We start from the raw sequence: 23,507 nt of genomic DNA on the forward strand, positions 1-23,507 counted from the left end.
TTAAATGCCATATCCAAAAATTTGGAAACATTAACTGTACACTTACCGCATTTACTAAAAACACCTAGACAGGTGCATAAACCCATACACATGAACATTCACCCTGAGAACAAGAGGAGGTTTCGCTTCCTTTAAGTCCAAATTTGGCAAAGGGTCGCTGAAGCTTCTGGAATTCACCAAGTGCTGAACTCTAGCTTTCGAGTCGTTCTGCAGTTATGACCGGCTGTCAGGAGGTCACCACCGCACAGTCACATGGCAGTGCTTAAACCCTCCCTCCTCCCTTTTCTCTCTCCCTCTGATTATTTACATTACACAGAGTATGGTGGTGTAGTTCACCGAAGTCAGTAGCTCGGAAAGTGTGACTGGATATGTAACTGAGGCTGGAGTTTCTGAACCAATCAGCTTTGGGATCTCCAGCAGTGCTTGTATTTGTCGTCTTCTTCAAATTAGAAGAGCCTAGAATAGTTTTTCCCACAGGTGTTTGTGTTAATCGTCCATGAAGCTGTGTTCCCCTCTCTGTTGTGATGGTCTGTATTTTCCACCCCTAATATGGGTGGTTTCCTGCATTTGTATGGAGCGGACAAAAGATTGAAGGGGAGGAAGGAAGACACAGAAATCGCCATTTGAGTTGTACTGTTGTGCCCTCAGCTGTGCCCATTGGAAAGCAAAATAATAAATGAGAACTCTTCAAAGTCTCAATTCTTTCTCCTGGAAAAAGCAATGCGATCAAATGAGAACCAGCTTTTGTTGTTGTTGCTCTTTTAAGAAAAAGACACCATTTATCTCACTTTCTCTAGTCTAGAGTTTGAGAAGAAATCTCAACAATGTCTCAAATTTGGCTAGATTAATAAGCTGCCATGAAATTTCAATGCGAGCTGAAACATTTCTAAAATTCTTCCAATATCAAAATTATCTAAGCCAAGCAATCCAAATAATTGTATAGCACTCACTGTACAACAACAGTCACATTTGTAAAACATTGTGAAACTGTGTTTTATTAAAGGAATAGTTCAAACATGAACATTTAAAAAATACATTTAAACCCACATGACTTGCAACATCCTGATATTTACGCAATTTGAGTGAGAAAATAGCAATATGCCCACTATTGTTATCCTGTGTACCAATACATATTTTACCATGGTACATAGAAAAAGCAGAAGAAGCAGTTGTACAATTTTGTTCAAATTAGCCATGGTACCATTTCACTGATAGTCCTGCATGCTCTATTAACTCTTTCTCCGCAAACGTTTAAAAAAGAAAAGTTGCCAGCCAGCATTTTCACAAAACTTTTATGGCCCCCAGAATATTTTGTTGTATGAAAATCTTAACATGCAATATATCAAAGAAAGGACAGAGCCTCTGCTTTTAAACAAAAGTCCCATTTTATTATTCATGCGTTCTTTTTATCAACACTTGAATTTGGATACTGGATTTGAACAAAAAGCTGACAAATTACATTTTTATCATATACAACGTCTGGATAGGAGTGAGTAGATCAAGTCAATCAATACACCCAAAGCTTGAACACTACAGTCCTTGCCACTGTCGTAATTTATTCCCTCTCACGTAATTCCAAAACATTCTCCTTTCTTTCTTCCATGGAACGCAAAACACTTAATACTTAGCAATAGGCCTGATTTGACTGCACTGACACTATTGGATGAGAACTGAGCTGGACGATGACATCACTGTTTTCTTTAGAACTGCTTTATAAACTGTACGTAATGAACTATTTTAATAACTGAATCAACATTGAACAATGACACTATTTTCTTCTTCTACTTGACTTGATTACCTCTTTCTTGGTCGACATTTCATTTAGTAACGTTTGGCAGTTTTGATTTATATGCTGTTTAAAGTTTGATTACCGCATGTCCATAATGTTTTCATAGTTTGCTTCTCCTTTTCTGCTTTTTAATGGAAAATTCTGTCAATGGCAGGGAAAGAGTTAAATGTTAAAGCACATTATACTGCCACTGTATTAAAATCCTTCCACCAGATATTCATTAAATTATCCCCTTTTGTGTTCCATGGAAGAAAGGAAGTCACACGGGTTTTGGAATGACAAATTGAATAAATTATGACAGAATTTTGATTTTGGGTGAACTATCCCTTTGAAATGAAAACGATAGATTGCTACTAGCTAGCCTACCTAAAAACAAACTGTATCTACACTTGCCTCCAGTTTCACAGACAAGGCTAAAGACTAGTCCTAGACTAAAATGTATGTTTGAGATGTTTTAATTGAAATCATTTGCATTGGCATATTTTAAACAATGTCAGTGCCATTGTTATGTCTCAAGATGGAAACCAGTAGTTTTTTTTTCTTTTTCCGAGGCACATTTATAAAGTTACTTTAATGTCCTAATTAAACTAAGGCCTAATACTGGCTTAGTCTAAGCCTTGAAAGTCTGTGAAACCGGGCCTGAGTACATTTACTCAGGCATTTGCAATGATGTAATTATTTCCTTTGCAAATATTGTTTAATGACATCACATTTCCACGGTCTGAAAAGGGCAGATGAGCTATGTTTAGATGTCTAAGCAAACATTTACACTATTTGCCTATATTAGGCTACTTTACATAAGTAAATGGTCTAGTTGCTTTCAAGACTTAAAGCTGCACCATGTAAAACATTTTCAGTAAAATATTCCAAAACCACAAGGCCAGTGTTATATATGTTGTTCAGTTGAGTACTTATAATATCCCAAATGTTTCCAACTATTTGTAAGTCGTGAGAAAATTGCTATTTTAACCAAGGATCCGGGACCTGTCATTCAAAGATGCCACGCCCTTAATTATGCAGAACTTTAATGCTTTATATAATACAAACAAATGAGTCATATAACATTCAATCCCCTCACAGTTGTCATGAAGGGCAAAATTAGCTATATACACCAAAACCACAATTTGTACCAGGCAGTAAACATGTTTTTTTTTTCTGCTGTAAAGATGGGCTATTTAACATGGTGCTCAATGAGATTCTGCTCCCTTTAGGAGCCTGTCTGTAGTGTCCAGTCAAATAATTTTAGTTTAAGTCACTTTAAGAAAAACTGGAGGAGGTTGCCACTTGTTTTCAACACACTCAAATGTATAAACAGAGCTCCGTTACATCAAACTCATGACTGGAAAAGCGACAATCGCGCTGGCAACTGTGACATACTAATAGTCCTGCTGCTCGTGAGGCGTGTGTTGCGTTCATCTTACTAACAATCGCTCCAGCGGCCTTGCTCAGCTCCACAACACCTGGTCCTGCTCTGCTTCATACTACAGTAATATTAATAATCACATCCATGAACATGATTTCTGCCCGAGTCCTATCCCGATTATTTTCTACCGTCTGTGAGGTGAAGACCACATGTCCCAAGATTCTGTGCTCAAACTTGGTCATCAAACTACGCCTTTTTTTTTTTTAATAGGTGCCCTCTAGCAGAAAGACATATTGCAGCTTAAATGTGCAATTTTATAAACATAAATTAAACTTACAATAAGGATTCCATGGATATCACTGAGGCTTGAGCAACCACATATCAATACACTAAAACTTATGCTTTACATCAATATTGGTTTAGAAAGTCAGCCATTGCTTAGTTTAGCCCTGTGCTGCAACATGGTTTAGAAATGTAATCTGGCATCTGCTGCCTACATTCAATGACAAACCTGTAGTGCTGTTTTATTCTGGGAATGCTGCTATAACATCTGCTCATAAAATTGTCTTCTTACATCTCACATCTTCCTCCCACTTCTCCCACCCACTCTCTTACACACACACATGTAGGAGTGAGGGAGGTAGGGTTGCTTAGTGACAGTTGCCGTGAGACCACCGTGGGAGGTGAGGCAGTCATTAGAAAGGGTGTTGCTATAGATACGGAGCACTAATACAGTAACCGTGGGTGTTGGTGGATAAGTTGCAGGTTGTAAGATTGTAAGACTTTGAATGTTACAACGTATGAGTAAGATTAGGATTTGACCACTAGAATACACTCACAATTAAACAACACATTCAGTATATGTGCTACAGTGTGCTGTAAGTGTGGAATTTGCATAAATAAAATAACACATAAGAAGATATGTGGATGTAGGTAAGTAAACAGTTTCAGGTCCCATTGACCTTCCACTGTATGGACAAAAAAAAGGGAGTGTTGGTAGATCTTGCTTAAAAAATATTGTTCATATAAACAATATATATATAAATATATATGCTTTTGGGGTAAGAGAAGGGCTGGGAAAGGCTACGAAAGCACTAATGGCATTATGTCTCGAATATGTCTTGAACAGTGGGTGGGTCAATCACTAGCAATGACCCAAATAAGCCCAAACACATCCCACTACTGGCCGTATTTAGAAAGAACTTTATGAAAAAAAAAGAAGCTTAAAGTCACTTATAATACGAGGGCATTGCAACATTGGTGGCTAGGCAAGTTTTTATGCCAATTACTAAATCATCCATGTCTACAGTGTAAGGTGGAATATACTGTATTATTCATTATAGCTGTAACTTCCTTTAAATGTTTTTTACAACTCAAAATAATGTACAGTCCCTGACAAAAGTCTTGTCGCTTGTGTACAAATTGACCTAAAGTGCCGCTGAAATATATTTCTAATCAAGATTTTTTTTTACAAGAAATGGCTCATTTTAATCCCACCAACTTTTGTGATAATGTTTCAGTGAAAAACTAAACTTTCAAAAAGTATTCTAATATTCACAGCTTGGTAAAGCCCATTGAGTAAATTTTTGCAAAGACATAAGTGTTGTCACCTTGTCATATGAGCTTCACCTTTGACTAATAATGGATCAATTAGGTCTCAAGTGTGTATAAAAAGAACCCCAGTACACTAGACCTTCACATCAACTGCAACTAGACCTCTGCAAACATGCCTAAGATTCACCCTGAGACTAAAGTTTTGATTATCAAGAGGCTGAAGACCAGATCCACTGCTGATGTGGCAGACACCTTCAATGTGTCTCAGCGTCAAGTACAGAGGATAAAAAAAAGATTTGAAGAGACTGGAGACGTTTTTGACAAGCCCAGGTCAGGCAGACCCCGCAAGACAACTGCTCGAGAGGACCGTTTGTTGGCTCGAAAATCCAAGGCCAGCCCATTTTCCACTGCAGCAGAGATCCACGAGACCTGGTCACCTGAAGTCCCTGTGTCAACCAGAACAGTTTGTCGGATTCTGTCTCGAAATGGCCTCCATGATCGAATAAGTGCCCAGAAGCCAGCACTAAACAAAAGACAATTGAAAAACCGTGTGGCATTTGCCAAGGCCCACAGCCTGCTAAAAGGATGGACGCTGGAAAAGTGGCAGAAGGTGGATTTTTCAGATGAATCTTCTGTTGAATTACACCACAGTCGCCGCAAATATTGCAGGAGACCTACTGGAGCCCGAATGGATCCGAGATTCACCCAGAAAACAGTGAAGTTTGGTGGTGGAAAAATCATGGTCTGGGGTTACATCCAGTATGGGGGTGTGCGAGAGATCTGCAGGGTGCAAGGCAACATCAATAGTCTAAAATACCAAGAAATCTTAGCTACCTCTTATTCCCAACCATAAAAGAGGCCAAATTCTGCAGCAGGACGGTGCTCCATCGCATACTTCCATCTCCACATCAAAGTTCCTCAAGGCGAAGAAGATCAAGATGCTCCAGGATTGGCCAGCCCAGTCACCAGACATGAACATCATTGAGCATATGTGGGGTAGGATGAAAGAGGACGCATGGAAGACGAAACCAAAGAATATTGATGAACTCTGGGAGGCATGCAAGACTGCTTTCTTAGCTATTCCTGATGACTTCATCAATAAATTGTATGAATCCTTGCCAAACCGCATGGATGCAGTCCTTCAAGCTCATGGAAGTCATACAAGATATTAAATTTGGATCTCACAGCACCACAACTTAATTTGCTGACATATTTTTGTATTTGCAGTAAATTTGTTCAATTTCTGTATAGGCGACAAAACTTTTGTCTTGCCAAAATTTGACCTTTCTGTCTTGATTAAATGATAAATATTTTTTCTATAAAAATTATTTATTTCAGTGCATTAAACATCATTTGGGAGGGTTTTAGCTTTTCATATGAGCTATTTCTAACACCATTTAATTAATTAAAAGTCAGGTTAATATCAGGTATTTCTAGAAAATAGATAAGCGACAAGACTTTTGTCAGGGACTGTAATATAATTAATTTTCTCTATTCAGCACATATTTACAGTGGCCGAGAGAGCTCAATGCGCTGCATCTAAAACAAATTATATATATATATATATATTTTTTTTTTAAACACACAAATAGAAAAAACACCAGCAGATTAAGAAAACATTCATCAGTTTGAGAACACATGTCCAGCAAATACTCACAACACAACCAACTACACAAATGTGCTGTAAATAACACTGACAAGTAGACATTGAACAATAAGCAGACCCAGTCAGGTTTGTTACTTGTTGGGGTCCCCTCAACCATTTCCATTGTGGTCTGTGCTACTTGCAGCGCATTTCTGTATTTTGTTGCATTGTGAGTATTTGCAGCATGTTTCTATATTTGGTTTACGTTGTGAGCATTTCCAGAGTGTTTCTATATTTGATTGCGTAGTTAGTATTTGCAGCACATTGTCAGTATATTTGGATGCGTTGTGAGTATTTGCAACATGTTTCTGTGTTTGGTTGTGTTGTGAGTATATTTGGATGCATTGCGAGTATTTGGATTGCGTTTCTGTATTTTTGTTGCGTTTGTGCGTATTTGCTGCACGTTTCTATATTTGGATGTGTTGTGAGTATTTGCTGCATGTTTCTGTATTTGGTTGTATTGTGAGTATATTTAGATGTGTTGTGAGTATTTGCAGTACGTTTCTGTATTTGGTTGTGTTGTGAGTACATTTGGTTGTGTTGTGAGTATTTTCAGTACGTTTCTGTATTTGGTTGTGTTGTGAGTATATTTGGATGTGTTGTGAGTATTTGCACTATGTTTCTGTATTTGGTTGTGTTGTGAGTATATTTGGATGTGTTGTGAGTATTTTCACTATGTTTCTGTATTTGGTTGTGTTGTGAGTACATTTGGTTGTGTTGTGAGTATTTTCACTATGTTTCTGTATTTGGTTGTGTTGTGAGTATATTTGGATGTGTTGTGAGTATTTGCAGTACGTTTCTGTATTTGGTTGTGTTGTGAGTATATTTAGATGTGTTGTGAGTATTTGAAGTACATTTCTATGTTTGGTTGTGTTGTGAGTATATTTAGATGTGTTGTGAGTATTTGCAGCACGTTTCTGTATTTGGTTGTGTTGTGAGTATATTTGGATGTGTTGTGAGTATTTGCAGTACGTTTCTGTATTTGGTTGTGTTGTGAGTATATTTAGATGTGTTGTGAGTATTTGCAGTACATTTCTATGTTTGGTTGTGTTGTGAGTATATTTAGATGTGTTGTGAGTATTTGCAGCACGTTTCTGTATTTGGTTGTGTTGTGAGTATATTTGGATGTGTTGTGAGTATTTGCAGTATGTTTCTGTATTTGGTTGTGTTGTGAGTATTTGCAGTACGTTTCTGTATTTGGTTGTGTTGTGAGTATATTTAGATGTGTTGTGAGTATTTGCAGTACATTTCTATGTTTGGCTGTGTTGTGAGTATATTTGGATGTGTTGTGAGTATTTGCACTATGTTTCTTTATTTGGTTGTGTTGTGAGTATATTTAGATGTGTTGTGAGTATTTGCAGTATGTTTCTTTATTTGGTTGTGTTGCGAGTATATTTAGATGTGTTGTGAGTATTTGCAGTACGTTTTTTATGTTTGGTTGTATTGTGAGTATATTTGGATGTGTTTTGAGTATTTGCAGCACGTTTCTGTATTTGGTTGCGTTGTGATTATTTCTAGCTTGTTTCCCTCTTTGGATGTGTTGTGAGTATTTGCAGTACGTTTCTGTAATTGGTTGCATTATTTTACATTTTGGTTTCTGTATTTGGTTGCAGCCACGGCTCTGTATTGGGGCAGATTTCTGGTTGCCTGCATATTTTCTTGTTACCTTAAGTAAAACTCGCTCCGGACTATATCAATCCGCTTCAGCCATGGGCATATTAGACTACATCAGGTCAGGTTAGATCAGTAACATGAAAAGACATGACTTTCTTTTCCTCAAAGGAATTTCTCCAAAACTTGCTATATTTTAAAAGAATATTCAAAGGCAATAAATGCTACATTAAGGCAATTCTAAGATGGCATTCTGTGTGTGTCATAAGCACTTAAAGCCTGTCAATCAACACTGAAGTGCCACGTTTAAGCTGAATAATGCAACCTCTGCCAAAAGTGTTTAGTGTGTGTTCAGCAATTACAGAATAACGCTTACAAAATTGTTATAGTCTTAACTAAATTTAAGGTCAGGAGCCGGCCGCTAGTGTTTGGTTGCATTGTGAGTATTTTCAGCACATGTGTTCTCAAACTGATGTTTTTTTTACATTTTATAGTGTTTTTTTTTAATGTGTTTTCTTCAGTTGCCACTGAACATATTTGCAATTTCCTTTCTCAGACAAAGAAGATCGAAACAGTATAACATCGACAGAGCAGCCACCTGACCTTCAATGATTGTGATTGGGTCAATTATTTTTTCTATTATTATTCACTTTTATAACAGCAAACATTAATCTAATGAGCTAATTGCTTTTAACAATAAACGTATTGGTCTCTAGCTGAATAATCATTATAATGGCATTATTAAAAATGACTAAATGATTTGTGTTGCTTTTTTCTTATTGTGAAGAGATATATCTTTATTCTTGCTTCCAGTTTAGGAGGTAGCAGGTCAGCCCTGTCAGGTGCTTATTAAACAGCAGGAATGTTGTAGTAACTTGCGGAGCAGGTTGCATCAGAAACACAATATGTCCAATTAAACTTTTCTGAGAACTAAATATACTCAGCATATTTTTCTCTGCAAATAACTTTCACAAACACCACAATAGGTACTTGAACAGGGATAGTTCACACAAAAATGTAAATTAGCCCACGGTTTACTCACCCTCAAGCCATCCTAGGTGTATATGACTTTCTTCTTTCAGACGAATACAATTGGAGTTTGTATTCAAAACATACCAAACATTTAACAAAAAAAGTCAAATATGTTGTTGAAAATGAAGACAACAAAGTATTTGGACACTTTTTTGGTTGTGAAAAGTCACTGAAATTAGTTCAGAGAAAAGGACAAATATAATTTATGTGCAGATGCCGTTTGCTGGCATTGAAGGAAGTGACTGAAGTGTTAAAGACTAAAGTGTTGTGTAACACAAAACCATTAACAAAGGAAAACAAACGGCCAAATATAATGTTTTGTTGAAGCTTGGGCAATTACAGTAATGCTGTCTATTTTCAAATGTGCTTTATGAATCCAAAGTCTTCGTAACACCATACATATGTGATCCATCAAGTTATCTGTCAAATTAGTTCAAGTGCAAGACAGCTTCTAGAAACATGAATAGAATTCCTTCTCATGATGAGCTGTAATTGCTCTTTAATTTGGTGAGACTGGTTATTTTGTAATTGGTGGGAAGACATAGGGAAGACAACTGTTCAACACAATACATACAGACAACACTCTGAGTGACAGTAAATAACATGATGAACATTTTAATAATGTGCATGCAAAAACAAAGCCAAGGAACTCTCATTAGATGCTTAAATCGGGTTTAAAAAATAAATACAGTGGACCGGTTTCAGTCCATTAACCAGGATGATATGACACGAAGACAATGCTGCAGTGGCTTCAGGATAAGTGTCCCCGAGAAGCCCAACCAATGAGCAAAGACCTGACAGATTCTGAGACAATCATGGAATAATGGGAAAACTGACCAAATATAGGTATGGTTGACACTTCATCAAGTCAACCAAAGGAAGATCTAAAATTAAGGTTACAAATGCTTTTTATTCTTTAAAAAACTTTCTGAAAACCGAAAAGGTCTGAATCTGCTCTGATGGCATTGCAGCTTCTCAGAGTCTGCATACACAGGATAGAAGCAAAAGGCAATTGGCGAAAAAAAATCTGCGAGTTACTGAGGCAAACACCAGGAAAGAGCCGTCAAGACCAGCTTAAAAAGATCAAATTTAGTCCTTTTAGAGTCGCAGATTTCACAGATTCTCTTGAGCCAGTAATCAGTACTATACAGATATGCTAATCCAAGTTATCCACATGATGAAAAGCGGTTTAAAACACCACACAAACACAAAGACAGCACAGCGGGCGGACGCAGTGAAGTGTTTCAGCTGCCGTTCTAATCATTTCATTACTTGCTGACAGCCAACACATCACATAATTATGTGCGTCTGTTTCTAGTCCCTTTTGCCTTTATGAAATGACCCACAGGTCGGACCAGATGGATTATTTCAAGGCTTCAAGGTTTTTTATTTTTCACATACATATGAAACGTGATATAAAGTATAAAGATGATGAAAAAAGGATAAAAATCCTTATAGTTCCTCATCCCACGGTGCAGCAAAAAGAAGAACTAAAAAGAAATCAAGGACACGCATAATCAGAATAGAATATGATCCATATATAAGCCGCAAGAAATATGATGGGCACACAATAGAATAGAATATAGCACATAATAGAGTAAGAGAAAATACTGTAGAGATAAACAAAAACACAGACACAGTACAGGGTGCAAAAAAGTTCTGCTTCCATTATGGGAGAAATCTTCAGAATGGATTTAAACATGAAAAGATGTGTTAAGCGTATTATACAGTCTTATGATTTGATTATGTGTTCAAATGGCTGAATGCATAATTAAATTATCTGGAATATTTGATTAATTGAAATGCAAAGGGTTGTGTAGAAATGTATGCAGTTTTTAATTTTTTTAATTTATTTTTAATTATGATTTTTTTAATTCATTATTTTCATTTTAGGACAAATAATAAGTTGTTTCTATTTTGCCTTAGTGATTTTATGTTATTTTATTTTTTAATAAACGTAATTTAATTTATACTTCTGACCCCACTGGCTTTCATTAAAGTTACAAAAAAACTAAATATCATTCAAAACATATTCTATTATCTTCCATAAAAATAAAATAAAGTTGTACAGGTTGGGCATGACATGCATGTCAGTTAATGTTTATTGATTAATTTTTTTACTGACATTAATTGAATTTAATTTACATTACCCCCCACCCCCTTTTCATTTCATGGACAAAAACAGCCCTTTAAATACCTTCTTTTATGTTCCATAGAAGAAAGAAAGTCGTACAGGTTGGGAATGACATGCAAGTTTTTATTTTACTTTAATTATTTTATTGTAATTTTATTTTATTTATTTTTAATTGGATTGGATTGAATTTATATTATTTTACCCCATTGACTTTGATAACATGGACAATAACTGTTGAAACATTCTTCAAAATATCTTCTTTTATGTTCCATAGAACAAAGAAAGTCGAACATGTTAGGAATCACATTAGGTTTATTTTATTTTATTGTCATTTTAGTTCATTTATTTTTAATATGACGGAATTGAATTGAACTGAATTTATATTATTTTACCACATTGACTTTGATTACATAGACAAAAATCTTCTTTAAAAAAATCTTCTTTTGTGTTCCACAAAAGAAAGAAAGTCACAAATCACTGTTTTGATTGGAACAACATGAAAGTGAATATATGAATTTATACAAACTCTTCTTTTAAGAAAGGTATTTCTTTAGACTAACAGATCATTTTAAAGTGCATCTGAACACAACTGCCATAAGTTTCACTACAAGCACAACCACAACCATCCATTTGACCACTGCACACCCCTCAGGTCTATGTATTACTAAAACGCTTACCTCTTCTCTTTTCCAGCATTGACTCTATCCTGTCAGAGACCCCATACTGATGATCATTCCTCATCCATCCTCAAAGCACATATACACTCTTATCTTCCCTCTCCTTGTATTTCCCCCCTGCACACACACACACACACACACACACACACACACACACACACACACACACACACAGCTCAGGGTCTCAACGGAGCTCCTGCCATCACAGACAAACACAAAAGCTACTTTAACTTGTCTCTCTGCTGAAACATGTTCAGCTGTCTTTTAGCTGCTGGTTATAATGAGCATAGTCCATAAAAACACTCAAGCTGCCTATATTATATTGCAGGAAATAATGGACCTAAAAATACAAAAAAGAACAAAGTGCAAATATGACCTCAGCATTTCCTCCTCCTGACACGGTAATAACATTCACACTTATAAACAAGAAAACAGAAAAGTTTACTACACTTTTCATATTAATCTGTGTTTGCCTAGAGTATGAAAAATGAAAGTATCTGAGCTTGTTCTGCCATAGTACTAATATCACCGATTGATCTGTAACTCATAAAAGAGGATATAACCATTGTATTCATATCAGTAATCCACAAACTCGTTTGTGTGATGGACAGTGGGGACAATATTGTATATGACAAACACACAAACACTTACCGTGTTGCTGGTACAGACAGTCAACCATTCACACTGATCCTACTGTATGTATCAAAAACCGCACCCTCAGACAAGTGCACTCGCTCAAACACACACATACTGCAGAGTTGCATGACTACATTTTTGACAGCTCAAGCAGAGGAAAAAACAATGTGCATAAATATAGCTGTCTGACGCAAACACAGTGATTATTGCTACAACATTAACACTGGAGGGGAGCGAGGAGAGAAGGAGGGGAGGGGAGCGTGGAGGGGGGCATTTCTTCATTTCATACATGCATTCCTGAACAGCATGTGTGCAATCAAAAAGGGGTGGGGCAAAGTTCATGTAGTTCAGGGAAACTGCAGGGAAGGGAAAAAGCTGGTGAAATATTCATTTACTGTTTCATTATGAGTGTGTGTGTGTGTGTGTGAGAGAGAGAAACAAAGAGTTTTCAGCAGTCATATTTATTCATATCTACAGCATTTGTGAGTTTCATTTTAATAAAAGCACCTTGTTTCCATTTTGTAAATACAAAGTTCTTTTGTGGCCTAAAGTGCGAATCTCATTTGAGAGTGTGCTTCTGTTACATATCATTAAATTAGAAACATAGTTAAAATGTCAATTATATTTAAACCTCTTTCTTTTTTATAGTACATCTTTGCCATTTTCAGGAAACACTGCCATTTGTGTACTCAATGTGTCACTATGACTTAAGATGTGGTTACATTTGTGAAATTTCTGCCAAATTTAGTGGGCAAAAGGTCCACATTGTCTGTCCAATAGTGTAGCGATGTATGAAGCGCAACACACGCAGGAGGCACTTTCAAAATGAGCAGCTGTTGGTCAATGCGATGAATCCTCGTGACTTATTTGAAGCATTTGGGAATTCTGAATGGGGATTTTGTTTTATTGTTAAAGGGGACCTATTACGCAAAATTCACTTTTACATGTTTGAATGTGTCAGCAGTGTGTGTACACAACCACCTTATAATTGTAAAAATCCCCCCACTCCTCTTTTTCGAGAATCTTGTTTAATCATAAGCAGTGTCTCATCTGAATAAGCGGTTTGTTGTTTCTAAGCAATGTGACGTCACATACTTAGGCCACGCCCACGACTGCTGACAGACTCTGCCCCTATAAGCATAGACCCCGCCCTGAGTGAGCTGTACACAGTCGGCCATGTTTATCTCCTCGCCAGAGCATTTAAGGGTTACTTCAGTGATTAGCATACGGCTTTCGGACCCACTTTATATTAGGTGGCCTTAACTACTATCTAACATTTTAATTAATAATTTGATACAATGCACTTATTGTGTACATACATGTTTTTACATTGTATGTACATTTTAAAAATACCAGCATGTAATTACGTCTGTAATTACATTTGTAATTACACAGTTGGCACTTCCCTTACACCACCACACCTGTCCCTAACTCTACCCCTTTCCCACCTCAATATCAGCAAAAGTGTTTTGCAATACAATTTGAACAAAGTAAGTACATTGTACTTATTTTTTTGATGTAAGTACATAGTACTTAAGGCCACCTAATATAAAGTGGGGCCCGGCTTTCTATCAGTAGAAACCCTGGAGTATTCGAATGATAGTGATCCAGTAACGGTGGCTTTGGGAGTGGCCTCGTAAAGCAGCGGACAATCTGGGAATTGTTCTTTCATCCCCATGTGACAAAAATACATTTAGTGTCTTTTCTCAGTCTAGAAAGCACCAAATTAAAAATAATTTCTCCTACATTAAGGACCCAGTTTAAATACATTCATCTTCCCAGCGCTGAAGTACCCCTATAACATGTAAGAAATGTATTATTAAAGCTACTAAAATGAAATAATTGGCAAATGATTTCCTGTTTTTCTTCTGTTGTTCCATATTAACAGCATATTTAGCAGTAGGGATTTTAAATTACACTGCTTTTACTTTAGTACACAGGTCTAATATACACATGGGATTTCTTTACAAGCTGTTTACATTCACAGACATAACCGACTGTGTTAATGTGGACTTTGTGTATTTTTGACACAACCCATGTGATTTTCACAGTTTAAGCGCAATAAGATCTGAAAGAGAACTTTGAGTTAAATACTCATGAGATGTGCCGTCTTGACAGCCGGCTTTCTGTGCGCGTGCTTGGGATGTGTGCGCTCAGTAAACCATACATGTAAACCATACATCAGAAGTTTAGATTGATATGGATTTAAATGCATACATATATTAAACTTTTATGATGATGAAGAACTGCGATGTCACGTGAGCATGATCGCGATGGAGATGATAATCAAAACCAAACAGATGTTTCCAAATTGGCAGAGTATCCGAGGCACAAGCTGTAGGCTCCACCCTCTTCTGGAAAGAAGTAGCTAATTTGAATTTAAAGTTACATGTACGTAAACAGCATGTTTTCCCATCCACTCAAAAATGGCCATTTACAACATGGTATAATAAATGATACTGCAAGGTATTTTGAGCTGAAACTTCCCAGACACATTCTGTGGACACCTGAGAGTTATATTACATTTTGTAACAAGGGGCATAATAGGTCCCTTTAAGCAAAATTCTCATGCGGAGTCCTGATGAAATTACTGCATTTCATTTGTGAAAATTTGCTGAACAACAGTAAATGATAGTGCACCTTTGCAGTAATACCGATTTAAATTTAAAGAGGACCTATTAGACCCTTTTTCAGAAGAAAAAAAGGGTCCCACTTTATATGGTGGCCTTAACTACTATGTATTAACATTTAAATTAATAATTTGATACAATGCATTTATTGTGTACATACATGTTTTTACATTGTACTTACATTTTAAAAATGACCTGTCTCTTGAACATGGCAAAAAAAAAAAAAAAAAAAAAAAAAAAAAAAACCTAACGCAATTGGCCTTGTCCATTTTATCTTGCATTTGCATTGGGTGGGGATTTATTTAAATGAGGAATACTGTAAAACTCAAGACTATAATCAAGGCATTTTATGGAGTTCAGAAACAGTGTGCATTGATATAGAGAATAACTCGCTTTGGAGTGAGTGTGCTTTGTAACTTTTTTATGACAGCAACATTATACATTATAAAGAAAACACACTATTACACACTAAAGAAAAAAAAGCATAATAGGTCCTCTTTAAAGGGGTGGTTCTGTGGTTTTTTTCTAGGCTTGGTTGTGTTTTTGAGTATTAATACTTTTTTTTTTTTAACACTGTATTTTTCTTATATTTGACCATTATTCCACACCGCTGTCTCCACTGTCCTTTCAAAGGCTGGTTTGCTTCCTGCGTTGCGTCTATGAAGCCCATCCCTACCGAAAAACGCAATGGTCTTAGATTGGTTAGATGGCCAAATGTAGTTTCATGTATTTTTATTGGCTGAAGTGCCAAGCACAGGTTATCCGGAAACGCCACGCCCCTTACCATCACGGGCAGAAGTCACATCTGCGCTGACTAGCGAGGGTTTATGATGTCACCAACCCGGGAAGAAGCTTGTTGTAGTCCAAACCGGACGTTTTTGTAGGCAATAAACTGCTATAAATTTAAAAGACAAGATCTCTGTTTGCATTGAACTTTCAGCGCTGTAACTTTGCAGATACTGTTTATGCTCAAGCAGCAACATTACACACTAACTAAAGTTAAAAAAGTGAAATGGCATGCAATCACCCCTTCAATGTTTAATGGCAAAAATCAAGTGAATAGCGTCTGTTCTGTAAGGTAAAGTTAGTCAAGCATGCATTTAGTTGACTGTCAGCTGATCACATCTATCTATAGGAATACGATGCCTATCACAGCATATATCTCCCCTTCAGTACTATCAGCAGCTATTGTGTTTCTCTACAGCTCATTTACACTCCTCCATCCCCAGCTCCTCCTCTCGTCAGTCAGGATTTGGTATTCTTATTCCCCTTGAATCAGACTAAAATTCAGAAATCCGGAATTATTTTGTACATTTAACATAATTTAATATAAATACATTATGTTGGTTCTGTTCTTTTTACCCTAAGGGGGGTTATCGCTGCTCTCCCTGCTCTTATCCATGCTAGGATTTTAAAATTATTACTAGCTTTTAATATAGATATTTTTATTCTGAATATCAGCTTACTGAGTTCTACTTAACTTTACTTTTACTGAAAATATAAATAAATGTCGTTTTCTGTTCAGTGTTTCACAATTTCCTAATGTTTTGACCATTACTTCCTACTTCTGATGTCCTGAATATTCAGTATATTTTTAAGTTATAAAAAAAATCTGAAATTATAGGGAACAAATGGCAGTGTGTCCTGCTAATGATCTACTCTATTCATAGTGACACATTCAGATATAATATATGCCGCCTACTAGAGAAAACAAAGAAGCGTAAACATGAATTATGAACAATAGGTTGACATGGTGTACACAAATTCAGCAAGCACAGTGACATTTGGCACACTATTCATTTACAAAATAAGGTTCTAAATAAACAGTGTCTGAAATGAGGACGATAAATAAATGTCAGCATAGAAAGGAAAGATTCTCCAGCAACTGTTCGGATCTTTCGATAGATATTAATACAAGCAACTTTAAAGACATCTTAAACGGCTGCAAAGTCATTTTACCTTTGTGCAGTGCTCATTCAAACAAACAATTACAAAAAAGCTTGTATTACTGATGGTACCTGATATCCCTGTAGAGAGAAATATAGAATATTAGAGGCTAATAGACACACAAAGCACTGTTTCTTAATTATGCAGCATAGTTGTGATCGTGTAACTGTCCACCACTGAATACAGCATATTGACTGATTTGATTATGTAAATGAACTAAAGTACTTAGGCTATCAGAAACACACGTAACAGTAGTTAACGAGACAGCAAGCTATTCAACATGCAATTACAAAAACTGTACCAAAAAAGAATCGCAGAGTTCACAGAGTCCAACACACAAATGTCAATCAAGCAGTTCCACTCATGCTGATTGGTTGATGGTTAGCGAGAGGAGGGGCTACTGCAGCCAGAGGCGGTGCAACAGAACTGATGCACAGAATCACTCTCACCCTCCTCCTTCTCCTCCTCCTCACTAATGATGAGGGACGAGTAGGTCAGAGAGTTGAAAGACAGAGATACAGTGTTAGAAAGACAGAAAAGGAGGGATGAAAAAACATAGAGAACATGAAAAAACACACACAAAATTATTGAGTTGAATCATTTCTACCTGAAATGAACTCAAGTAGGATACTCTATTGATAGGTTAGATTCAGTGCTCAGACGAACTGCTTTGCTTAAATGTGTCCACTAGATGGCAGTCTCAACACATTCCACTAGTTGCTGAATCCCAGCTTTATGTGTCATCTGAACTGGAGCACCACAAAACGACAACTTTTAGCCTGATTGGAAAAGGTGTAAATGGGTTCTCTGAATAAGTATAAAACATATAATTACAGCACTTTCTACTGTTTAGCTAAAGTGTAAAACACAATATTTAATTTTAAGTTAATGAAAATTAGGCTATAAGGGCTGTTCATTTAAAATGTTGTAGTCTTAAAAAGGGTTAGTTCAAATTTAAATTGATGTCATTAATGACTCACCCTGATGTCGTTCCACACCCGCAAGACCTCCATTCATCTTCAGAACACAGTTTAATATATACAGTCCCTGACAAAAGTCTTGTCGCTTGTGTACAAATTGACCTAAAGTGCCGCTGAAATATATTTATAATCAAGATTTTTTTTACAAGAAATGGCTCATTTTAATCCCACCAGCTTTTGTGATAATGTTTCAGTGAAAAACTAAACTTTCAAAAAGTATTCTAATATTCACAGCTTGGTAAAGCCCATTGAGTCAATTTTTGCAAAGACATAAGTGTTGTCACCTTGTCATATGAGCTTCACCTGTGACTAATAATGGATCAATTAGGTCTCAAGTGTGTATAAAAAGAACCCCAGTACGCTAGACCTTCACATCAACTGCAACTAGACCTCTGCAAACATGCCTAAGATTCACCCTGAGACTAAAGTTTTGATTATCAAGAGGCTGAAGACCAGATCCACTGCTGATGTGGCAGACACCTTGTCACAGCGTCAAGTACAGAGGATAAAAAAAAGATTTGAAGAGACTGAAGACGTTTTTGACAAGCCCAGGTCAGGCAGACACCGCAAGACAACTGCTCGAGAGGACCGTTTGTTGGCTTGAAAATCCAAGGCCAGCCCATTTTCCACTGCAGCAGAGCTGCACGAGACCTGGTCACCTGAAGTCCCTGTGTCAACCAGAACAGTTTGTCGGATTCTGTCTCGAAATGGCCTCCATGGTCGAATCAGTGCCCAGAAGCCAACACTAAACAAAAGACAATTGAAAAACTGTGTGGCATTTGCCAAGGCCCACAGCCTGCTAAAAGGATGGATGCTGGAAAAGTGGCAGAAGGTGGATTTTTCAGATGAATCTTCTGTTGAATTACACCACAGTCGCCGCAAATATTGCAGGAGACCTACTGGAGCCAGAATGGATCCGAGATTCACCTAGAAAACAGTGAAGTTTGGTGGCGGAAAAATCATGGTCTGGGGTTACATCCAGTATGGGGGTGTGCGAGAGATCTGCAGGGTGGAAGGCAACATCAATAGTCTAAAATACCAAGAAATCTTAGCTACCTCTTATATTCCCAACCATAAAAGAGGCCAAATTCTGCAGCAGGACGGTGCTCCATCGCATACTTCAATCTCCACATCAAAGTTCCTCAAGGCGAAGAAGAACAAGATGCTCCAGGATTGGCCAGCCCAGTCACCAGACATGAACATCATTGAGCATATGTGGGGTAGGATGAAAGAGGACGCATGGAAGACGAAACCAAAGAATATTGATGAACTCTGGGAGGCATGCAAGACTGCTTTCTTAGCTATTCCTGATGACTTCATCAATAAATTGTATGAATCCTTGCCAAACCGCATGGATGCAGTCCTTCAAGCTCATGGAAGTCATACAAGCCATATTAAATTTGGATCTCACAGCGCCACAACTTAATTTGCTGTCATATTTTTGTATTTGCAGTAAATTTGTTCAATTTCTGTATAGGCGACAAAACTTTTGTCTTGCCAAAATTTGACCTTTCTGTCTTGATTAAATGATAAATATTTTTTCTGTGAACATTATTTATTCCAGTGCATTAAACATCATTTGGGAGGGTTTTAGCTTTTCAAATGAGCTATTTCTAACACCAATTAATTAATTAAAAGTCAGGTTAATATCAGGTATTTCTAGAAAATAGATAAGCGACAAGACTTTTGTCAGGGACTGTATATCCATGTTCTCAATATGTCCATGTTCAGAAAGGTAATAAAAACATCATCAAAGTAGTCCACATGTGACATCAGTTACTTAATTAGAATCTCTTGAAGCATCCAAAATACATTTTGGTCCAAAAATAACAAAAACTACGACTTTATTCAGCATTGTCTTCTCTTCCGAGTTTGTTTTCAATCCTAAAATAAAGATTTGAACGGTCATGAATCAGCGTATTAATTCATGATTCGGATCGCGTGTCAGACTGCTGAAATAATGTGACATCGGCAATCCGAATCAATCTGAGTCAATCATCATCAATCATCATTTTTGATGCTTCAAGAGATTCTAATGAACGAACTGATGTCACATATGGACTACTTTGATGATGTTTTTATTACCTTTATGGACATGGACAGTATAGTGTGCATAAACTTTCATTGAAGGAACAGAAAAGCTCTCAGACATTTATAAACAGAGGTCTTACGGGTGTGGAATGACATTAGGGTGAGTCATTAATGATATAAATTGTTATTTTAAGGTGAACTAACCCTTTAATGTACTAGGTCACATGTATTTTTTTTTAGAAGCTATATGTTTTGTTTGTTTTTTGTTTTGTTTCACTGAAAATACCTACAAAAATATGTAATTTTAATGTTTTAGATTCATTAAAGGGCTAGTTCAGCCAAAAAAGAAAATTATGTTATTAATTACTCACCCTCATCCAAACCTGTAAGACCTTCATTCATCTTCAGAACACAAATTAAGATATTTTTGATGAAATCCAAGAGCTGTCTGACCCCTCCATAGACAGCAATTTAATTAACACTTTCAAGGTCCAGAAGGATAGGAAAGGCATTGTTAAAATAGTCCATGTTCAACTCTAATTTCATGAATTATCGAGGATACTTTTTGTGCGCAAAAACAAATTAAAATAACGACTTTATTCAACAATTTCTTCTTTGTCTGTGTCACTCTTCTACACAGTTTACATTGGCCAGCTCTTGCGTCAGCATCACGTGTCCTGGTACTCACGTGAACAGCTTCGGCTAATGGTAAGCCGATGTTCTGGTGTAACTCGGACGCAACACGGAAGCGCTGGACTGTATTTACTACATCAGAAGTGTAGAAGACTAACACAGAAGTGAAGAAATTGCTGAATAAAGTAGTTTAGACGATGTCTTTACTATCTTTCTAGGCCTGGAAAGTGTTAATAAAGCTGAAGAGTGTAATCTCAATGACCTAGCATCACTAAATTATGGACCCCGTTTCCACCACAGTTGAGTAAAAAAATATGGTTCCTTAAAGCTACACTGTGTGATATTTTCTCCCATCTAGTGGTGAAACAGTATATGACCATCCAGTGAATAATTGTTTCTGCTCCTCTCAATTTCGATTTCGTTTCAACTCCTACGGTGGCCGATTTAGTCATGGCTTTCAGTTCGACCTTTTCGGTGAGTGTTGCGTCAACTCAAGTGATGAGGTAATTTTTGAAAACTATTATAATTTGCAGTTATTTAATTTACCAAATGATCTATGATCAAGTTAATCTATGTAAAATGAATAATAGAACTGAATAATAACCAGTTCATTGCTAACATCAGCTATCAGGTTCCCAGACGAATGCAAGCTCTTAGTAAAGTAACTTTTATCAGTGCTATCATTATTCTGTATATTGTACAACACCACTAGCGTAAGGCAAACAAATTATAATGCAATTAAAATATTAATCTCATGTTATCCGTCATAGAACACGGATTTATGTTATAAGGTAAACAACACTTTTTCATCATTGACGCGAGGAAAACTATCCTAGACGTCGTTCTAGTGTTATGCACAGCACACCATGATATAATTAGCCAAGCAACAATAAAACTTCCAATATACACAAATAGGCTGAATTAATATTACCTGTCGAGAAGAAAGCAGGCAATGTCGGCGTTCTTTTTAAAATCGTTGCTCCTCATGAGCTCTTTCCATCTTGGAAAGGCCACTCCAGTATTTACTTTTGTCTTGTTGATTTGCCTGTTGCGTTGCCGTCTTAATTATCTTTTCCACTTCCTTGGCGACTCTGATACATATTCCGCAATATTACTAGGTACCCGACCGGGGTCGAATTCGGTAATCAATTCCGGGACGTGGTTGCTTTTACACAGAAGGCGACCCGGCAATGTTCCGGGAATATTGCGGGTCCGACGTGCAGTGTGACGTGCAGTGTGCACTTAAGAGTGATCCTCCATCATCATATAGCAGCCTCAAGCAATCCTCCTCTTCACATTCGACACAGTGCCATCGAGTGTAAAAACGCGAAAAGCGAAGCTTGAATTTACGGGTATGTCCCTCTTTGGCAAATGTACTTTCAAGATGGAGGAGCAACATGGCGACCGCCATCCGAACCCTCAACACTTATGTATTTTCAATGGTATATTATAAAATTATGAGAATGCATTATTACTTGAAAGAAGTAAATATACATTAATGAGCACATATATTTTTGAAAGAACTAAGTGATTTTAGCTAAGAATAAACTAAAAAAGTTACACAGTGTAGCTTTAAGTCAAAATAATGAGAAACTTTCTCGAAATATTAACTTAAAGCTACACTGTGTAACTTTTTTTGTTTATTCTTAGCTAAAAACACTTAGTTCTTTCAAAAATATATGTGCTCATTAATGTATATTTACTTCTTTCAAGTTATAAAGTATACTCTTAAGTTTATAATATGCCATTGAAAATACATACGGGTGAGGGGTTCAAATGCCGGTCGCCATGTTGCTCCTCCATCTTGAAAGTACATTAGCCAAAGAGGGACATACCCATAAATTCAAGCTCGCCTTTCGCGTTTTAACACTCGATGGCACTGTGTCGAATGTGAAGAGGGGGATTGCCATGTTAATCTTGAACTAAATCGGCCACTGTAGGAGTTAAAAATCAGAATTGAGAGGAACAGAACCTAATATTCACTGGATGGTCATATACCTTTTCACCTCTAGATGGGGAAAAATATCACACAGTATAGCTTTAACATCTAGAAATAATAATAAACTTTCTCAAAATATTGACATAACATCTCGAAATAATGAGAAATGATCTTGAAATAATGAGAAACGTTCTCGAAATATTGATTTAAAATCTCAAAATAATGAGAAACTTTCTTGAAATAATGAGAAACTTTCTTGAAATAATGATGCAACATCTCGAAATAATGAGAAACTTTCTCAAAATAATGACTTAACATCTCGAAATAATAAGAAACTTTCTTGAAATAATGACTTAATATCTAATAATGAGAAACTCAGTACGACGACGTATTACGTGCTTGAGTCACGCTATAGGGCGCCGGTGTTGCTGATGCAGATTCATAGGCTACAAACGAAATTATGATTTACTAAATCAAAATTATAACATGCAGCTCATCGATCTGCCGCGACCCGACAGGATGAATTGTGAACACATTAAGGAGTATTTTCTTTGGTTTTAGTTAAATCATTGCCTTATCTTATTATCTGAATTGCATTGCATCTCTGAGCAAACGAGCTCTTGAGAGGATTTTAAACAAAAACGATCTGAACTTTGGTGCAGAAAGAACAGAGGTGGCAACATTCATTGAACAGCTTCAGACCTCTGGAGACACACACACACACACACACACACACACACACACACACACACACACACACACACACACACACACACACACACACACACACACACACACACACACACGTTGGTTGGATGGTATTATAAACGACAGAAAAGTTGAAACGGAAATATGAGGTTTTGATCAGGCAGCAGTTTTCATCTAACAAGTAGTCTAATAGAACAA

General features: G+C 36.8%; 1 protein-coding gene across 8 annotated transcripts in view; it reads right to left on the reverse strand.

The window, feature by feature from the left end:
• Nucleotides 1-23,507, reverse strand: part of iqsec2b (IQ motif and Sec7 domain ArfGEF 2b) — a 109,539-nt gene that overhangs the window by 16,704 nt on the left and 69,328 nt on the right. Inside the window, exon 1 of one of the 8 annotated variants that reach the window (XM_067413292.1) lies at nucleotides 47-190. The exons of the other annotated variants lie outside the window; for them this stretch is intronic. Within the exon in view, the coding sequence (XP_067269393.1) occupies nucleotides 47-51 (5 nt within the window). The 5' untranslated portion in view covers nucleotides 52-190. Of the gene's footprint in view, nucleotides 1-46; nucleotides 191-23,507 lie in introns of those variants that run through there. 8 annotated transcript variants of the gene reach the window in all.

Source organism: Pseudorasbora parva, chromosome 13, assembly GCF_024679245.1.
Source record: "Pseudorasbora parva isolate DD20220531a chromosome 13, ASM2467924v1, whole genome shotgun sequence".
Taxonomy (NCBI): domain Eukaryota; kingdom Metazoa; phylum Chordata; class Actinopteri; order Cypriniformes; family Gobionidae; genus Pseudorasbora; species Pseudorasbora parva.